Consider the following 20,467-nt stretch of genomic DNA (forward strand, 5'->3'; position numbering starts at 1 on the left):
CAGTCAGGGCTGTTTTTCCGACAAAAATATATTGTACTGCGGGGATGTGCCAGATACCCGGCAAGGTGCTGGAGAAACAAGCAGGCAGATGATGTCACTTCTGCCCTTAAGACACAATCATATAAAAATACAAGTAATAACATGTAAGCAGAGGTACGTGAGAGGCTGGTTGGGGACCCAAAACACACAAGAGCCCTTAAACAAGCGCTGAACTGCATCTTGAGTACAAGGGTGTGAGGTGACAGGTGCCTAGGGTGGGGTCAGAGACAGGACAGCTCTCTGGGGGATGAGGTGGTGGGAGCACAGGCAACTCAAGAAAGGACAGCCAGAGCTGGGAATAAGAGAGAGAAAAGGAATATGAACAACCAGGGGGGAGGGAAGGGGGAGGGAAGGAGGGGACGAGGGAGGGCGACTACTAAGGAGAACAAGTGAGACATCCATTTCCAAGAAGAAAAGGGTTGCTCAGTGTGGGGTAGGTGGAGAGGGCGGTGGTCTGCAGGGGATCTGGTGAGCCGGACAGGGGAGGTTAGTTCTCGCTTAGCCGTTACTGGGGAGTTACTGTTTGGACATAAATAAAGATGATAGCAATGAAGGATGCAGAACAATGGAGGTCTACGGAAGGATGGAGGGGAGACGAGGAAGAACACTACTGCCCTTATTAGCCAGTCAAATCAAATCAAGCTGGAACGAAGTCTAGGGAGGGAAGAAAAGAAACGCATTTTCCAAGAAGAATCATCAGGATGTGGTAACCGTGGGGATATGGACAGTAAGGCAGAGAGAGGAGTCCTCCTCAACTCCTGGGGTTGCGATGAGGTCAGGAACGGTGCTGTCAGTGACAGAGCTGGGACACGAGGTGAGGGGGCTAATGGGGAGAGGAGAAAACGGAAGGGCAGGCCCAGAGCACTACCCATTCTGGTGTGCACAGGATCAGCCTGAGGTAAAGACAGGGCCCACCCGCAGAGGGAGAGACACTACAGTAAACGGAAGGACAGGGTAACAGGTAATATAGCTCAAACACGTAGAAAAGACAAGCCTTTTATGCTGTGGGGTGTGGTGGGGGGAGGTTCTTGACATTTATTCTTACAACCCAAGAAACTAGTGGTTCATGCTTATAAGATTATTAATTATCAATATGAACCAGACACTGGCCAGAGGGAACTCTTAAGGATCACCCGGGCCCTCAATGGTGCTAGGTTGTTTGGATTACCATAGCAAGCTTTTCCGCCAAGTGAGGAAAGAACTCTTATATCCAAAAGTAATTTGCTCATTGTCCAATACAATTTTTTTTAAAGTGCCTCAATCAAGCAATATATTTCAGGTGGCCTTAATGTTTTAAAGAAAGTATGGGGGAAAAACTGAAGTAAATTATTTCTGTCAAAGAATAATCACTCTGTGTTAACTATGAGCATGTCAGAATTATAAAACAGAGTGAATAAGAAAAAGACAAGGTGATTTGTAGACTGTTGTTGATAAAAGCTCTGACTTTATGGCTGTACTTTATAACTCATCTCTAGTTTTTATTCTCCATAGGGCATTCTGTGCTAATGATACACAGCAAATGCAACAGCGCTTCTCTTTGAATTGATGAGTTCTAGTGAGTACTGAAGGTTTCTTCTTTCTAAAGAACTTATAACCTTATAGAAGGAAGATTATAAAAATATATCACCCCCCCATCCCCAAATCTCCAAGCATCGATTTACATCTCATTCGATCTACAAGTGAAAGAGAATGTCACCTTAAGACATAAGTAAAACCGCTTCTTTGGGACTTTAAAAGGCAGAAAACTCACATGGGTCTGGGGAAATATTTCTATCTCTTCATAGCTCCCTATATGAGGATCACAGGTACAATCTGACTTGCTCCTGAAAAGCACCCAGGGCACCTACATGAACTAAGGCTCACTTGAAACCAAATATGAAGTCAATTCATGTGGCACTTAGGAAGCACTCACTAAATGCTGGCTCTTACCAGCCTTGGGGGGACATTCCGTCTCAGTTTGGACAGAAGCCATCAGGCTACCAAAGTCACTATAAACCAGATTCCTCATATGAAGATGTTAAAGGAAATGGCCAAAAACCCTGTTCCTTGGCTCATGGATCCCTCATCCAAATATAAATGAAGATTTTGAGAAGGCAGGTGGAGGAATTTCCTTGAAGAGAGCCCCTGTCATGTTCCAGGTCCCCCTCCCCCCTTGGGAGAACCCCAGCTTATGAGACAGCCAAACCTGAGAAGCTAAAGGGACTATGATTGAACATCTAGAAGCCAGGGGAAGGGCCTGGGATGGATGGCTGCCTCAGAGTTCCAGATGTGGGTTTTGCAGGGAAGAGCAGGCATGGGGTTGTCTTGGGTCCCATCCAAAAGAACTGCCCAGAGGATATGGAGACCTCAGTACAGAAGAAAGTGGTGGACTGGGGCACCTGGGTGGCTCAGCTGGTTAAGCATCTGCCTTCCGCTCAGGTCATGATCCTGGGGTCCTGGGATCGAGCCCTGTATCAGGCTCCCTGCTCAGCGGGGAATCTGCTTCTCCCTCTCCCTCTCTGTCAAATAAATAAATAAAATCTTTAAAAAGAAAAGGAAGAAGAAAGTGGTGGAGTACAGCCAGATACCGCAGAGAGCTGAGAAGGCTCTCAAGCAAACACCTGGAGTAGTGCTTCTTCCAGGGCCAAGGGAACTACAGAAGCAAGGGCCCAGTAGGAAGCCCTCCCTGAGACAGTCATCTGTCCTTTCCCTTCTATTCCTACCCAAGGCCAGGTTTAATGTGCCAAGCACAGGGCATACTGCCTTGAGCCAACGGAGAAAGAGTCCCTTACTTTTTCTAGGACGTGAACCTGGACCTGATTCTAATACTCCTGCTTTAATTCACTGAAAAACACATTAAGAACTGCTCTATCAGACCCAGAGCCACTTTGCAGATCTCAAAAGGAATTATTTTCCTAATTTTATATCTAATACCTTCACAATTTGGGATGGCCTTAGATTTTACCCTATTCAACCCATCAGCAGAAGTTCACCTCCAACAAGTAAACTCTTCATTGGCTTTCCTTTTGTGTAAAAAACGGTAGCAAAATTAGTGGGTCTTATTCTAATCAAATTAGCTTTCAGGCAATGAATAATTTATAAAGCAGCATATCATTTTTGGAAAGTCACAGAGAAAATGGATAAGAGGGAACTTAAGGGCACTCTGAAGCTAAAGGGAGGTTCTCAAGAAGTTAATGTAGCTCAGTGCACATACCAGCAACTGCAGTGAGTCGCAATGACATCTGACAACAGTCTCTCCTCTTTTCTAACAAGAGGACTGGGAATCCACTCTAAGATCTACAACAGGTATAATACAAACAGCCAAAGGTTATTCAAAAGCTAAAAGCTAAGGATTCTGGTCTAAATGGTTTAGAAAATTAAATGTTAGTGATGATCATCAAATAATAACTACACAGAGAGGCAACTGATATTAAAACAACAAACCACCTTTGAAAGCCACAGTTTTTATGAAGACCCTGCATGACATCGTACTAACCACACAGATGTCATCCAGTAAATATCTGGTTGTGCTATTCAGACACTTCACTCTCGAAGACTAAGGTTGAAAGTTCTTTACGTGTAACCAGTCACCAGAGAATGAGAGTTGTACCAATTTGTTGGCCTTCTCACCCAAAACAAAAGCACACAGTGTTCCAGTAGCATGTAGTCTTACCTAAGACATCTTTCTCATGCTCAGGAACAAGCACTTTCCACTTTGACTCCTCCGGATCCGTGAAGTCAATGTTGATCAGGCGATAGTTGGGCGAATGGCGATTTGTCTTGAATGTGAACACTGTCCCCTCGTTGGTCACATAGTCATACTCTCCTTCAAAGTTGTCGATCAGTTTTACCCACTTCAGGATTCCTGGTGAGAGACCAAGCATCCCTGTCACCTCTCCTGTGTTGAAAATGGTGTGCTTTATTTATGTGTAGGGAAGGGAGGGCAGGTCTTTTCTGTCCACAGAACACAAAGCAGACACAGTATTTGGAAGATGTAAGGCTTGAGAAAGAGCAAGGACAAGTGCGGGTGAATTTTAAGGTTTTTAAAAATATGAAGAAATTCTTTTCCTGAAAAACCCAGCCATGAAGGAGACTGAAGGACCTCTCCTCTCAGCACCCTGCCCCATGTAATCTGGGAAATCCTCTTCTACCTGAGTGTGTCTCCAAGCTGAGCACTTCCTTCTACCTCAACTGCCACCACACCATTCCACATCTTCATCATTCCCCTCTGGGTCTCTGGCAGTGGCTCCTCCCCAAGGAGATTTCACACACACACACACGACACATAAAGAGACACATATACACAGAGATGATTTCACTAACACACACACAGACACACACGAAATACACACACACACACACACACCCAGGGTTGATTTCACACTAAATGTCACTTATAAAAATAAAAAATATAAATTATTAAAAAAAAAACCACTGGGAAGACATCTGTTTCACAAAGTGACGGACAGAGATGCTCAGAGTACATTTTAAGAGTTTTATAAACAAACAAGCTCTATGATTTCTGAACTACTAAAAGGCAATGCCAGATCTTAGCTATTCTCTAATTAATCTCCTACCTTAAATTTCTCAGTGAAATTGCTACATTAACTTGGATAGTTCGTTTATATCCCTTCAATCTCTCAAGGCAACTTTACATTATCTCATTCATCTCCATAGCATGTCTTTGTATGATTTTGTTGTTGAATTAAATTTATCAAGAAAAATACACTCCCATGGTAAGAAAGAGAGGTTTTTTTGTGAGACATAACTGAATTAAAACCCCAGCTCCACTATTTAGTTGTGTGACCCTGAGCAATCTCTTTATCTTCCACTAAGCTTCATTTTCTCAACTGTAAACTAGGACAAGTCTATTCAAAAATTATTATAATGTGACTACTAATACCTACCCCACAACGAAAACTCAACAAATATTATTTTAAAACAAATGACTAAAATTAAAACCAATAATAAGATAAGCAGTTAAACAAAATCTATAGCTTTCTTATAGGCCAGCAATAACCAGTTAGAAAACATGGGATGAGGAGGGCCCTCTCTTACAGTAGAAGCAAAATTAATACTTAGGAGTGCACTTAACATGAAATGTGGAATCTATATGAAGAAAGCTCTAAAATTTTCCTAAGGAATCCTAAAAGCAACAACAAAAAACCCCGAATAACTGGAAACACATATCTCTAGATGGGAAGACTCAGTATTTCAAAGGTGTAAATAATCCCAAAGGAAATCTATAAATTTAACATAACTCCAATCAAAATTCAAATGAGTTTTAGGGAATTTGACAACATCATTCTAAAGTCCATTTGAAAGAATACACACGTAAGGATACTCAAAACATTTTTCATAATAGAACGAGGATGCCCTATGATGCTCTGAATGAGCCCCCCTCCTCCTGAAGGTAATCATCATCCTGATTTTTACATTAATTACTTCATTTTCCTTTGTTCCTTTCTTACTTTAATATGCATCCATAAACTCTACAGTCTAATTTTGCCTTATTCTTGAATCTCATGTACAGTGAAGCCATACAACATGTATTCTTTCGTGTCTGACTTCTTTCACATGATGTTATGTTTGTGAAACTGTTCATCCTCTGGTTATTGTTTGTGACTTTTGGCTGAATCCTACTGCACTCACAGAACACACTGTGTGTGACTCCAATCTTTTAAAACTTGCTGAGAAAAACTTTATGGCCTAATTATTTTTCCATTAGCGATTTTTAAATGTTCCTGTATGTTCCTGCATATTTTGCAGCTGTCCGGTATGATATGCTAAATATATCCATTACGTCATTTGTTACTCATATTGTTCAAATCCATGTATTTACCAATTTGGGGAGCCATTTTTTTTCTATCAGTCACAGAAAAGGTCTGTTAAAATGTCCCTCTATGATTGTAGATTTATTTTTACTTGCATTTCTGTTAAATTGTTCTCTGTATTTTGAAATCATGCCTTTCAATATACACAAAGTTAGAATTATTATATTTAAATAAAACTCAACCTTTTAATGGTTATGAAGTTTTATCTTTAGCAATGCTTTTTACTTTAAAGTCTACTTTGATATTGAGACAGCTATGTGATTTTCATGGTAACATTTTGGGCCAGCTGTCCTCTGCAAAATGGTCCCAACTGCATTATCATTTCTGAAAAGATTCCCTCATTTCCAGGTCTCTTAACCACTCATGCTTTCCACTTCTTGGTGGGCTACATTCTAGGTAATTTCTTTACATCCATATTCTAATTCATTTATTCTCTCTTCAGCTGTGTCTAATTTCTTCAACCTAATACTGAATTTTTTAATGTAAATAACCATATTCCTTATTTGTAGAAATTCTACATAGTCTCCTCCCAATCTGGTCATTCTTTACAATATGTCGTTTCCTGCTCATACTTCCAAGCTTCTTATTTTTTTTGTAAAAGCAGCATCACATTGTTTATTTTTAAAAGTGTATTTAATGTACTTATTTTACATTAGGAATGGGATAAGTCCACTCTGCTACTTCTGTTGCTCTATTTCTCATGCTGGTAATTTTGTCTGATTTGTTTTGTTTTTCTCTAATTTGAGATTTTTGACTGTGAAATGATTTCCCTTGAAACATTATCTGTGGCAATTCGTGGAGGCCTGAGTTAAAGTGGCACTACTCCAGAGATTTCTATCTGGCTTCCATTTGCCTGTTGGGAGGCAACCAATCTGGAAGCCCTTTAAATTAAATTCTTGGCATGAGGATGTTTGGACCTCAGAGGAACAATCCAGACAGCCTGTACCCATGTCAGTCTTTCTCATGTTTTAGGAGAATTCACATCCTGCGGCTCCCTCTCCCTCACTAGTGTGAAGGTAAAGACAGGCAGGTTTTCTTCTCCTCCCCCCTCCCCATCCCCCCACTCCCAGGTTTATTTCTTAATCACCATTATATTGAGGGTATCCCTTATTAGACTTTCCAACATGGACAACCAGAGGCTTTATCCTCCATTCCCCTTGCCCTAGGTGGCCATCAGATGGGAACTCAATCCCCAAAGCCCAGCAGGAACATTCCAGAACAATCCAGGATTCCTGCTTTCATTTTTGTCTTTGGTCTCTACAGTTTCTTTTTTTTCTTTTTTTTTTGTGCAACTTGGCAATATATTTAGAAAGATAATTTATAAACTTTTTACGGCATTTCGATTATTTCAACTGGGAGGTTACTCAGAATATATAATCTGCTAAACTTCTTCAAAGAGAAATCCTTACAATTCTTCTAAAGGTTAAGCTGTGCATTCAAGTTACAATTTATTTTCAGTGACAAACTGCTAATCTCAAAAGCAGGTGACCAATCAAAGGTAATCTCATTTTAATTTACATAAACAATACTTTAAAAAGAAAAAAGCCCAAAAACTATTCCTTAAAAGAATAAGTAAATAAGTAAAAAATTAGCAGGTAAAGCAAAAATTGCAAACCATCAGGAAGGTACATTTGTTTATGGTAAGAATGATGAATCACAATTTTCTGGACTATGACATTTGTAGACACAGAGTTTTGGTTCAGGAAAATGTCAAATTCCTTAAATGTTCCCCTGACAATAAAACATTTCCTGATGTGCAACCTTTATTTCTCAAAGTAACCATCTTACGGTTTCTGCCTGAAAAGGTCTTCCAGCCACTGTAGTGATATTTATGACCCTAGATACCGCTCCAACACAAAAAGTCACTGAAATATCTACCAAAGGCCCAGTAGAAATTGCTTTCAGTATCTCTGTGTAATCAGGTGAGCCTGAAGAGGTGGCACATTTGTTTTAAGTAATCAAGGCTCCAGTGAACACCAAAACGACAGTTTGTGGTCGTATCTACCACCAAATTCTGGAGTACTAACCTTAGTCATTAATAAACACTACAAGTCATAAATTCACTCAAATTTAGGTATGTGACTGGATTTATACAAATGTCGTTCAAAGCACTGGCCCCCACGGGGCAGCATGTTTAAAACGGAGCTCCTTCTGCTCTCCTAAAACCCTTGTTCCTCAGGGCTCTGGCACAAAATAATTCAAGAGAAATGGTATTTCAGTTGAACAATGGGGCTCACTCAGTTTTGCTATTCACTAGTCAGAACACTATTGATTTAAATGGAAATCAGAAAAATTACTTTAAAAAAAAAAGACACGGCTTAACTCCCAAACCATCTCACTTTTTGCCAACCCTTTCTTAAGTTCTTTTCGCTGTAAGTGGCATTATTCACTCTGAAGCCAAAAGAATTCTATTCCCAAACTTCTCCACATTAAAGTTAAAATTACTTTTTATAGACCTGATTCTTGGTGGGGGAATGATTTGTTTACTGAGTGAAGATTAGCTTAAAATAAGTCATCTTATGCTTTCCCTAGAGCAAAGTCATTACTTTTATTGCTTTCTTTGAAAATGCACGGTATGAACTCTGTTTCATCGAAAATGTTTTGTAAGCTCTCTAGCAACAGGAGCTAAAAAGTACTTTTATACTTTACGAAACCCTATGTAACAACAATATACAAATGGAAAGTGTGGTCTTGCTCTAAAACTGAGGGGGCAGAAGGTGGCTGTTCTCCTTGGCCTGACATCTTCCTTCCATCTCCCCTGCCTCACAGTGAGTTAGAACACGGGCTTGGGAGTTTCAACTGACCTGAGTCTGAATCTTTAAATCAGGAAAGAGAGCTGGCCTCACCATCCCCAGCTTCCTGGGGATAACAGCATGTGTTTCTCAGAGGTTGTTGAGAAGACATGAATTATCTACACTCTTAGCTCAGAATTTGGCACTCAGAAAATGTTAGTCAATACTTACTACTATTCCAAATAATCCCAGCATTCTTCAAATGACAAAAATAAGCTAAATATGGCTTCTGAACAGCATGATTTGCTAATAGTGAACTTTAAAGTCTAATTTCCATCTGTCACAGCACACAGCTATTTTCCTAGAAAAAGCCCTTAAAATCACTCATTTTAAAATTAGTAAAAATACTAATTTTATCACTATTACTTATTTTACTTCAAAATTAACATTTTGCTTATTTTTTATGCTATCTTTTGATGTTCCAATTCTTTTTGCTTTTCTTGCGTTCCCACTCTGAAATGAACACTATTTGCTAATAACTCTCTGCTTCTCCTCACCTGTTGGTCTGGTTCTTCGCTCTCAGCTGAGCTTGCTAAACTGTGGACTACTCATTCGTTTAGTTTCTCGAATGTTTATCTTCCCCTTTCTACCCCGCCCCCAAAAGATGCCCCAGCCCCACAAGGCATGAACCATGGAGTCACTATGGTGCCAGCTACCTAGAAATAAGAGGTGTACTGGGCGTTAGCCAGAGATGGCTAAAGGAACAATTTAAGTGTCTGACAAATACTGAGCTTCCTCTTATTGTTACATGTAACATGGAGTGTAGATGAATTTCTTATACAGAAGAAAGTCAATTTTCATTAATGACATGGAAGCACTAAAACAACATGCTGAGTGCTGAAACCTTCACCAGTCTAAAAGGATTGAACTTTCAGCAAAAAAGGAAAAAGCAGAGAGACAGGTTAGTGAGAGTCTGGATGAAGTAAGGATAAGCTGATATTTTCTTACAAAGATCAATTATGCCAGCACCGTCTGTCTTTTCTGCCGAATGCTTCATTAATGCTGCAGGAGGAGCAAAGACCACTTCGGGCCTGTCTTAAGGACAGCGACGTCCGCGCCTACGTGTGTTCTGTTACTAACAAGGGTTTTAGGCACTGATAGTTCTCTTCACCTGATAATTGCTTCCTAAGGATTCTACTTAAAAGCCTCTAATACAAGTTTAAATTCATTCAGAATAGGGCCAAATGGTCAGCGTCCCTTTTGTTGGTATTCACCCTATAAAATAAATAAAGTCTCTGACCTTTCACAGAAAAAAAATGAAAGAACCAAAAAGAGAGGGTACAAAAGAAAGAAAACAGAGGGGAGAGGGAGGCAGCTGAGTGTTTCGGAACTCCAGAGCTGTCCTACGTCTGAGCCTGGGGCATGTGTGCTAGGCCAAGGCACTGCTGCGCCCTGAAATCGGGCGCTGGTGATCTCTCGGCTACTGCCCTGCACGCGGGGAGCATGCCAGGGGAGGAATGACAGCACGGAGTGGGGCACCGCTACATGTCTCCTTCCTAACTAAAGAGATAACATTTGCATAATCCTGCATTTTTGACTGAAACTTATCTGTATTTGTTGACAGTGTGAAGACAACAGAAGCAACTGAATTTAAATTTTAAAGTCGTAGTCTCATACTTTTCCAATAAAACTATTTAGAAATGTGTGTTAAATACTTATATTGAACACTAAGATAAATATGTATAAGAGAATATTGAAAACCATCATTTACATTTTCAGGGTATAAATTTAATTTTAATGAAATTTTTTAAAGCCCACATACTTGAAAAAAGAGCAGAGCTAAGGCCTGATATTTAACTGTAATATAGAAAATACAAGAAATTTATTCCCAATTTAGTTGATATGCAGTAACTTTATATACCGTTGACTCTCGAACAGCGCAGGGGTTAGGGAAACCATCCCCCTGCATAGTCAAAAATCCACATATAACTTTTAACTCCCTCAAAATCTTACTACTGGCCCACTGTGACTGGAAGGTTTCCTGATAACATAACCAGTCAATTAACACATATTTTGTATGTTATATGTATTATGTACTGTATCCTTACAATAACGTAAGCTACAGGAGAGTGAACGCTAAGAAATCATAAGAGAAAATATATTTATAGAATACTGTATTTATTATAAAAAAAAAAACCCCAAAATCCGTGTATACGTGGACCTGCACTGTTTAAATCAGGGTTGTCCAAGGGCCAACTGCATATTCAAAATAGGATGATAAACTTAGGAAACAAAAAATATATATGATTCAAAAAACTATTAAGAAAAGTACAGAAAACATAACCAAGAAAATCCAGACACGAATCATTTTCTTCCAAGGTTCAGGATGATTAATTTCAACTACTCTGCAGGCATGAATCACATTAAGAATCACAGGAGTCAAGACTCAGCTATCTTTTCTACTGCTGAACGATTAAATCGTCACGCCAGTCTGGGGTCCTAAGTGGTTTCCTCATTTTTGATCTTAAACAAGGAACAGACAAAGAAAAGCAAAAATCGTCTGCTCATACAATACACACGACTGGAGAAACATGGTTTGTACATATTCATCATTCTCAGAGTGTAACAAACGATAAAAATTTAACTAAAAAAAATTTAGGTGGCCAGAAAAGTGAAGATTCAAAATGCTTACAAGAAAATTTAACAGTTACTGGTGGAGGATGGCTTATAAAGCAGGGTCCTCTGAGCACCAGAAACCATAAAGGGGTAATGATGTCATTTAAGACAAGCTGGAGCCCACCTTCTATGAGTCTATGTTAAAGAAAAAATTGATCTCATACTTGCTAAAATGGTAAAGAAGACTTTATTTATTTAGGACTGCCAAGATAGGTGTCAAGACTATCACAATAAGAGAGATGGATCAGGCTTAATTCCAAATACAAAAAAGACAGCTGGGAATTTATAGCCAATGAGCAGAATGGACAGAGGGGTAGTCACTGAGAGGACACATGGAGTAGGGGGATTCTTGTTAAGTTGACCCAAGAATATTCTTGGTAAGGGCAGGTCAAGGTCATCAGATATCACATGGGGGATGGTGGCGGGGGAGGGGAGGGGTGAGGAATTTGACCAGATATCAAGGGTAATCTGATACGGAGGGCAGGGGATTCTCTCTAAACTGATGTAGTGAGATTCTTGCTACAACTAAGCTGTGCTGATCCAATGAGGGAGTAGGAGGCTGAGGAACCAAGGTTGAAGCCTAGTTGAGGAGAAGCCTGACTAAAGTCTGGTCAAGGACAGTGTCCTTGTTATCGGTCAGGCACCGTTCTAGGCGCTGGACACTCCAGAGAGAAAGACAGACAAGGCCTGATCTCATGCAGCTCACAAATACACAGTGTTGTTGTTGTTGTTGTTTCTGCATGGCGAGAATCAGAACAGGGCAAAGGAGAACAGCCAACCGTAGAAGGAAAGGTATCAATTGAAGGCATGAGGAAGTGTGGTAATGGCTAGGACAAAAATCCCTGCTCCCTCAAAGAAAGAGGACAGCAACTCAGCAACTCTCTGGCAGCCGGCACTGAAGGGGGTGTGCTGTTCTTTGGAGGGTACCTGCTTAGCTGTTTTGAACACCTGGGAAATTATAGTAACTTCTAAGGCCCAGATGATACGCCCAGTGCTTCTACACTGTGGTGAATGAGGTGAATCAGAGGACTTACCTGGACAGAAAGGTCAGGAAGGGAGCAGCCAACCACCCTGAACTACAGTTCTGTGGAAAGGCTACGACCCACAGTTTGTAACAGATGTATTCATATTATTTTTAAGTGAAAATACTGCAGATGTAAATGGTGGAAAGGAGGTTCTCCAAGGAGAGAACGCTAACAGAGTGTCAAGATGGTTAGCAGGTTGGACAAGAGAAATTGAAATTTACACAACAAATGTAAATGACAAAGGAATCCAGTTTCACAGGGAACTCCTTTAACTCTCAAGATGCTAGGATTTTTTTCCATCCTGTATTTATGTAGTTTTGTTTTCTCTATGTGCTGTTTTTCCTATGATATTATATAGACATCAGCCACTTTTTTGTGCTTTTTGTGATTCTCATTTCAAAATGCACAGGGGCAGAAGGTTTTCTTGGGAGACAAAGTTGACTGAAAAGTTAAAAAGTGCTATCTAAGTGAAATTATTTAGTTTTCCCGACAAGCAATTCAGTGATGCCGTAATAAATGAAGAATTAATTTGCATGAAAATACTGATAATCTTCCCTGCCTTTAAGGTAAAAAAGGTTGAAATCATAGCAGAAAGGCTTTAGGTTAAATTTCAGCAACATAAAATGAAAGATTTCATAACATTGGATTTAGTTTTTGGTCACTGGCTATTCAAGTTTAACTCATCTAATAGTTAACTAGCACATTTAGCATTTAAGTTAAATGTTATTCTTCCCCTTGTTTAAAAAATGTAACAAAAATGGAGTGGGTAAAGAAACAGCAAGAAAAAAGATCTCTGGCATATAAACCCCTGAAATTTCAATTATCAACGTGTAAAAATTAGACACTTTCCCACATAGTCTTGTACTTAGAGGCACACCTATTTATGTTTTTGTCAATGAAAGGACTTTTTTTGATTATGAATCTGGTTTTGCAGGAAATAAGTCAACACCAAGTTCTGTGTTTAGAGCAGGTTTGATACTGAAGATAACTATTTATTCTAGGATATCCTCTATTTTCCTGTGGTACCCCAAATCAAAGTGTGCTCATTCCAAATATTCCTCTTTCAGTCAAGAAACAAAGGGGAAAAAAAGGAGGAATTCCAAAGACCCTACTATATGCCAGGAACCCTGCTAAGCCCTGTGCCATACCTCTTCATTATTACTCACAATTCCTCCTGAAGTAGGCATTCCTTTCCCATTGGTAGTCATGGAAATATTGAGAGAAAACATTCCCATCCCAGGCTCACCAGTTAGTTAGTCTTGGAGCCAAGATTAAAATTCACATCTGACTTGAAAATGTTCTGGTTATTGTTGCAATACATCCAACTGTGATCAATAGGGATTATTTAAAGAATTTTTAATGATCACTATCTCGATCTGCTAGGTCTCCCTTGTTATAAACGAAATATACTTAATGTCTTCAACTCACACATAGTACTTGTTTCTTAAACAGCAATAATCATATCATTGACTCCTAATGAATGAGCAATTAAACCAAACAAAAAAAACAAGATCTCTCTAATATCCGTTGTATGCAATTGACTTAAAGCCCAAGCATGGAAATGGATACCCATTTCATCGTAATTAGTACTGGCCAATCACTGTAACTGTCCAGAGCTTTCAGAATCCCAGGACAGCCATTCCAAGGAGTAACTACTCTGAGGTTTATGTTATCCACAGATTTAATGCTAGTAAAGCAATGATTTAAAAAAGATGGCAGGCCAAGCTAAACCCAGACTTTGGCAGCTGTCACTGGCCAACACTCCCCAGTGCCTTCAGTATGCATATCAGTATACAAATCAACAGCGTCGAATCCACGTATCCTATTTACTACAAAATCTATAGGGTATCACATACTTTTCTAAGTGCCTCAATGAATTCCACTCCCTGTGGTTTTCCATGAGCTCACTGAGCTGGTCTTTTTGACATGTCCTGAGTTAATCAATCAAATACTAAACTAGGTGTTATTCTAAAGGTATTTTATAGATGTGATTAAAGACCATAATCAGTTGACTTTAAGCAAAGGAGATTATCCTAGATAATCCAGGCAGGCCTGATTCAATCAGTTGAAATGCCTTCTAGCAAAATTGACGCTTAATACCACCTGCCGGCAGCTTCACCCTGTGCCTGAGAATTCCAGCCTGTTCGTCCAGGTGGCCTGCCCTACTGACTTCAGACTTAGCTAGCCAGTTGTCAAATCACATAAGCCCATTTCTTGCAATACATCTCTTCATGTATGTCTCCTACTGGTTCTGCTTCTCTGGTTAAACCTTGACAGGTACCTCCACAAGCCATCAATAGCTCACAAATACAAAATAACTAGGAGTAACTCTAACAAGTAATGTGTGGTTATGAGGCACCTGGCTGGCTCAGTCGGTAGAGCATGAGACTTTAAGGCCCCACGCTGGGCGTAAAGCTTACATAAAAGTTAAAAAAAAAAAAAAAAAGTGGTTCCACTGAGAGACAGAAGTAATACCAAATAAATTTATAGGTTTACACACAGTCCTAGTCCAAATGGACTTCTGTTCAGATCATGACAAAATAACCTTAAAGGTCCTCTGGATGAATTTTAAAAATGAGAACAATTTGGAAAATGCTAATTGCTAACATTTACTGAGTAAGCTTACTCTGCACTGGGCTCTTCACCTAAGCTGCAAAACAACCACCTGAGAAGCAGGAAAGACAGTGGTCAGGTAACTCAAGAAGATCAAAATGGGAAGGCAGGCCAGGAGCTGGCCTGTTTTGTAAACAGGAGCTTTCATCTGAATGCATTATCGCCATTTATGGGTTTCTTAGCTGTTTCCCTTTTTTCTCCTTCATGCCCATTCAGGGCTACAGTACCTAATTTTATGTGTGATGGCCTAGTGTACCGTTCGTTGTATTATCTTCCTTTCAGAATCTCAATCTCTGGGTATCATACCCTCTTCTCTAATTCCTCAGTAATATGGCCTCTAATTCCTCAGTAATATGGCAATGATAAATTGGGGGATAAGAAGTATGTAAGGTAAAAAAAAAAAAAAAAAAGATAAGGACCAAGAGATTTGGAAGAAAACAGGATTTCCTTAAGTTCTGCCAGCCATTTTGTAAATTTCACGCAGAGTATTACTATTATTGAAGTGAACACAGCAATACAAGTTCAGTATACCAGTCTATGGAAGAAATTCTCTTCCCTGTATTTAGAGTAAATTAAGCAATTTGTGTTTTTTGATTTGTTAACTTGCATCATTTAATAACAAGTCTACCTAATAATTTAAAGATACAATGAAGTAATAAAAAGAAAATGAAACCAGCACTCTCTGGAGGAAGAACACCATAAATGGAATTTTTAATAAAGTGGGGAAAGGCAAAGTCCTTTCCACCATCTCAGACTCACACAGGAATACTGTCAGGGTAACAGCACAGTAAAGAAGAGCTGTCACTGCTTCTTTCAGATCTCATTCTTCAGAGGTTCAGGTCTGTGTAGACTAGACTTGCACCTCAAATGAACAACTCTTGGGTGCAGGCTTTGCTCCTGTCAAAGAATGTGAAAACTGGTGTGGTTGATGCAACGTTCTTTTGAGATCAAAATGAGTGTATCTTTTTTTTTTTTAACAGGAAAAGAAAAAATAAAACCCTACATATATCTTTATTAAATGGATATATATTTCACACCTGAATCAATCTGTTGACTTCATCCTGCTGCATCTGTGAATGGCGCTCTGCAGTATCTAAGAATGTCAGGATGCGGATCTTGCGCAGAGAAGTTTAAAAATGATGCAATGCCCGATCAATAAAAAAAAAAAATTGTATATTTTCTTATCATAATGTAACATAAATCAGGTACCGATAATGAAGTAATCTAATAATTTAAAATGCACTCGATATTATACAGTTTGAAAATCTGTGTCACAAATTCTACAATATACTTATATTAGCCGGAACACAGTGTAATGAGTTTACTGTCCCTATCCGAGTACCAGCATATCTGCGCAGTTTTGGGTCTGGGTGTTCTTAGCATAGTAAATTGTGCAGCTGGAAAGCTTTAATGCTTGGTAACAGTGCTGGTCTGATCTAGATGTTCAAAGAGAGTAACATTTAAAATGAGCCACCTCCACCATTTGTAGCTGGCTGATACTATGCTTACTAACATGATGTATAAGGCTTCCAGAGAGCAAAATGAGGCTGTTACTGTAGATGTGGCTCAGTGCTAAGGAATGGTCTTATAATTACCTGTTGACGTCGCTAATTCTCACTGGTCTCTTACCTTTGCCTGTGACAGTTTGCACCACTACATCTAGACAATGATAATGCTTTACAGACCAAAGGGCTAGCTCCTCCTTAACACTCTTCATCTGCAATATTCACAGGACAAATATGAACTGAGGGTTCATATGGTTGAATGGAAGAAGGTTTCTTGGGAAATCAACTAGAAGACAAAATAATTGCTTCTTAATGAAGTTTTCTGGAATAATTACCTGTCTGAAAGATAACTTACCACTGATGCCATTGGATTCCTGCTGTAGGTCACAGTACCAGAGTCGGTTTACTGGATCACATCCCTCCCTTATTGACAATAAGACATAGCGACCATCGTCAGACAACTAGGAAGGAAATAAAAACAATTGCAAGGGGCTGATTAGAAAATTAGATTAGATTAGAAAATATCTTTTGTAAAAAATATAAAGGTTAACCTCAAATGTCATATGGTTACCCCAAATTTATGACTGGCAAAGAAAGTTAGAAAAAAAAAGATGAACATCAATTTTAATTTATTTTACTCTTACATCACAGTTTAAAAAAATAGTGAAATATTTAAATGGAAAATATCAATAGATATAACTGAATGTCATGACTCAATGTGATTTTTTATTTAAATTTATAGTCTCGGCTTTAACTGAGAATACATGCATCTGTCATTTTGAATATCAATATCCCTGACTTTGAAATTTCACCATGGGTCACATATTTTAAAATTGTTGTAAATGAGTAGGAATTAGCAAAATGGGCATGATGCAAGAAGTTCATCTGTGGTGCACACTGGTGACATGATGCAGTTTCTACTGAACTCTTTGTGTATCTTTAGTCACCTCTACAACACGATGTCAAAGACCAAAAGCCTGTGCTTCTCTGTAGATTTCCTTGGTAGTACTAAATAGGAGAATCTCAGGTAGCAAAAAGAATCTTGGTAAACTAATATAACAAACAATATATTATGATTTTGAGTTGTTGAAATTGATGTAAGTGGTATCAAACTCTACATATATGCACACACATATCCTTTTGAAATTATTTTTTTCATTCAACGTAATTTAAAAAATTAATCCCTGTCAATATATGTACATTTAATTCATTTTTTTAACTGCTATGCAGTAGTCCGATCTAGAAATATATCACAATTGATCCATTTTCCCATGAACAGATGTTTTATTTTTATTTTCTTCCTATTACAAGCAACACTTCCCAGAAATTCTGAACAACGCTTATTTGTAGCTTTATCTGTGTTTCCGAGTATATAAATAGAAGTAAAATTGCTCAGTGGTAGAATATGCACACATTCAACCTTATTAGGTGTTGCCAAATTATTTTCCAAAACGGTCGTACGGACTTACGTCTTATGTGTCACAATGAAAAACAGTTCCTGTTTTTCCACATCCTACTGTGATGGCTAACTTTACATATCAACTTGGCTAGATCACAGTACCCAGATAATTGGTTAAACATTATTCTGGATGTTTCTGTGAAGGGGCTTTTGGATGAGATTGACATTTAAATCGGTGGGCTCAAGGTGATTACCCTCTGTAATGTGAGTGCACCTCATCCAACCATTCTAAAATCTTAACAGAAAAACAGTGGCCTTCCCAAGCAAAAAGTAAGTCTGCCAGCAGACCACCTCTGGACTCAAACTGAAGCTGGATTTCCAGCTTGCCAACCTACCCTTAAGATTTTGGACTTGGCAAGCCTTCATGATCACATTAGCCAACTCTTTAAAAATAAATCTTTTTCTCTCTATACACATACACATAACCTGTTGGTTCTGTTTCTCTTGAGAAGCCTAACACACTTACCAACAACTGATACTCTTTCATATGTTCATTCCATAAATATTTGCTAGGCAGCCATTATGTGGAAGACATTTAAAGGCATATTAATGAACAAATCAGGAAAAAAATGTTACTTTTTTTTTTTTAAACATATAATGTATTATTTGTTTCAGAGGTACAGGGGAGCGAGAAATGTTACGTTCTAGTAGAGGAGATAAATAGGGAATTACGTAGCATATTGTAAAATGATGAATGCCATGGAGAACACGAACAGGTGTAGGTAAGGGAGGCATGATGGGGGTGGGGAGGAACTGTACTTTTAAATATGGTAGTCAAGAAAGAAAATGTCTCTCCATTGTCTCCTGACTTGCTCTGTTTCAGGTGAGAAGTCTTTTCCTACCGTTTTCTCACTAAACGTAATGTGTGTTTTCTTCTCTGGCTGCTTTTAAGATTTTTTAATTATCATCATAGGTTTTATGCAAAGTTATTAATAAGGGGCTTTGCTGTAGTAGCCTGCTTGTGATCTGTTGAGCATTTTGGAACTGTGGCTTTGTCTACTTTACCAAATTCCTAACACTTTTGGCCTTTTTTCCCTCCTATATATTTTTGTATCCTCTCACCCCTACTGTAGGACTTCAAATACACAATGTTAGATCACTTAGCATTGTCCCATAGGTCAGTGAGGCTGTATTCATTTTTGTTTCCGTTTTTTTTTTCCTCTTCTCTTTTTGGTTTATTTTCAATTGCCCTGTTTTCAAATTCACTGATATTTTTGTAGTTTCTAAATTGCTATTAAGCCCACGCAGAGACTTTTTTCATTTTGGATGGCTTATTTTCCCATCTAGAAGAATGTTTGGCTCATTTTTATATTATTTCTTTGTTCATTATATTAACATTTTCTCAAATCCTTTAAAAATTATTTTATAATAGCTTTTAAAAAAGTCCCTGTCTGGTAGTTCTACTACCTGTCATTTCTGAGTCTGTTTCATTGGCTACTATTTCACCTGGTTAAACGTCACATTTTTCTGCTTCTTTACACATTTAGCAACTTTTTAAAATTGGATTCTACACATTTTGAATGTTGTCTGGATTTTTTTTACTTGTTTGCTTTTTTCTTCCATTTAAAAAGTTTTGAGGCAGTTAATTTGTTAGTGGATCAGCTTGATCCATTGGAGGCTTGTTCTCAAGTTTGATCCATTGGAGGTTTGTTCTCAAGCTTGTTCCAGCCCCACTGGAAAGGTGTGGCCTTTCTGGGGTTGCTGGTGAATACCCTGGGTGTTCACAAGGTCTTTCCATTTTGGTCAGAAAGTGGCAGTCTCCCAGACTTGTTAAACCTGGGTAGTTGTCGGATTATAGCTCCCTGGTAGTTGTTAGCCTGAATCATGGAGTCTCATCCTATGCACGTACTACTTAATGGTCAGCTAAGTCACAAAGGGAGACCAAGGTAGAATTCCGGGACCCTCAGTGGTAGTTCCCTCCTTTTGATACTCTGCCTACAAATTCCAGTGGCTTCAGTCTTCCTGAATTCTTTGGATACTAAGTTCAGGGAGACTGCAATACTCTGTGGGCTCCTCTCTCATTGTGCCAGACTCCAGAAAATATCTCCAGAAAGGCAGAAAGATGGAGCAATCACAGGACTTGCTTCTCTTATAGATGATGGTCCAGCAATGCCTGCTGACCGTATCTGCAAATGACTGCTTTATTTTGTGTACTTTTCTCGCTGTTTATGGCAGGAGGGCTGCTCTAGGACCAGTGACACTGCCAAGGCCAGAGGCAAATACCCGTCATTATGTTTTTATTTTTTTAAACTCATTTTTAATTGGATAATTACACTTTTAAGAGTATATTATTGTGCATGCTTGAAATACACAGATATAAGAAGAATGTAATTAATATGGAATTAATTTAAAATATGATACCCATGATTCATAAACAATATAACAATGATATATTTCCTTCCATCTCATTACACAGTAAGGCATTTTTACTGTTTCTGTTTTCTATTCCAATAAAACTTCTGTGAACTACCTGCAGCCTTTGGAGCATGCTTCTCTTCTCTTATGCAGAGGTGAAACTGTCAAACATTCACTCTGACTTGCTGCACTGCTCTCATCAAGCCCACATATACTGAATTCCTTCTATCAGTGCAATGTGATGATACTG

General features: G+C 38.8%; 1 protein-coding gene across 2 annotated transcripts in view; it reads right to left on the minus strand.

Annotated features, from left to right (window-relative positions):
* Positions 1-20,467, minus strand: part of PREP (prolyl endopeptidase) — a 114,380-nt gene that overhangs the window by 48,718 nt on the left and 45,195 nt on the right. For both annotated transcript variants that reach the window (XM_025863208.2, XM_025863216.2), the window contains 2 exons: positions 16,759-16,864; positions 3,692-3,883 (listed from right to left, as the gene is read on the minus strand). In XM_025863208.2, the coding sequence (XP_025718993.1) occupies positions 3,692-3,883; positions 16,759-16,864 (298 nt within the window). The remainder of the gene's footprint in view (positions 1-3,691; positions 3,884-16,758; positions 16,865-20,467) is intronic.

This window comes from Callorhinus ursinus, unplaced genomic scaffold, assembly GCF_003265705.2.
Source record: "Callorhinus ursinus isolate GAN/ISIS: 27379988/994484 unplaced genomic scaffold, GSC_fseal_2.0 scaffold6, whole genome shotgun sequence".
Classification (NCBI taxonomy): domain Eukaryota; kingdom Metazoa; phylum Chordata; class Mammalia; order Carnivora; family Otariidae; genus Callorhinus; species Callorhinus ursinus.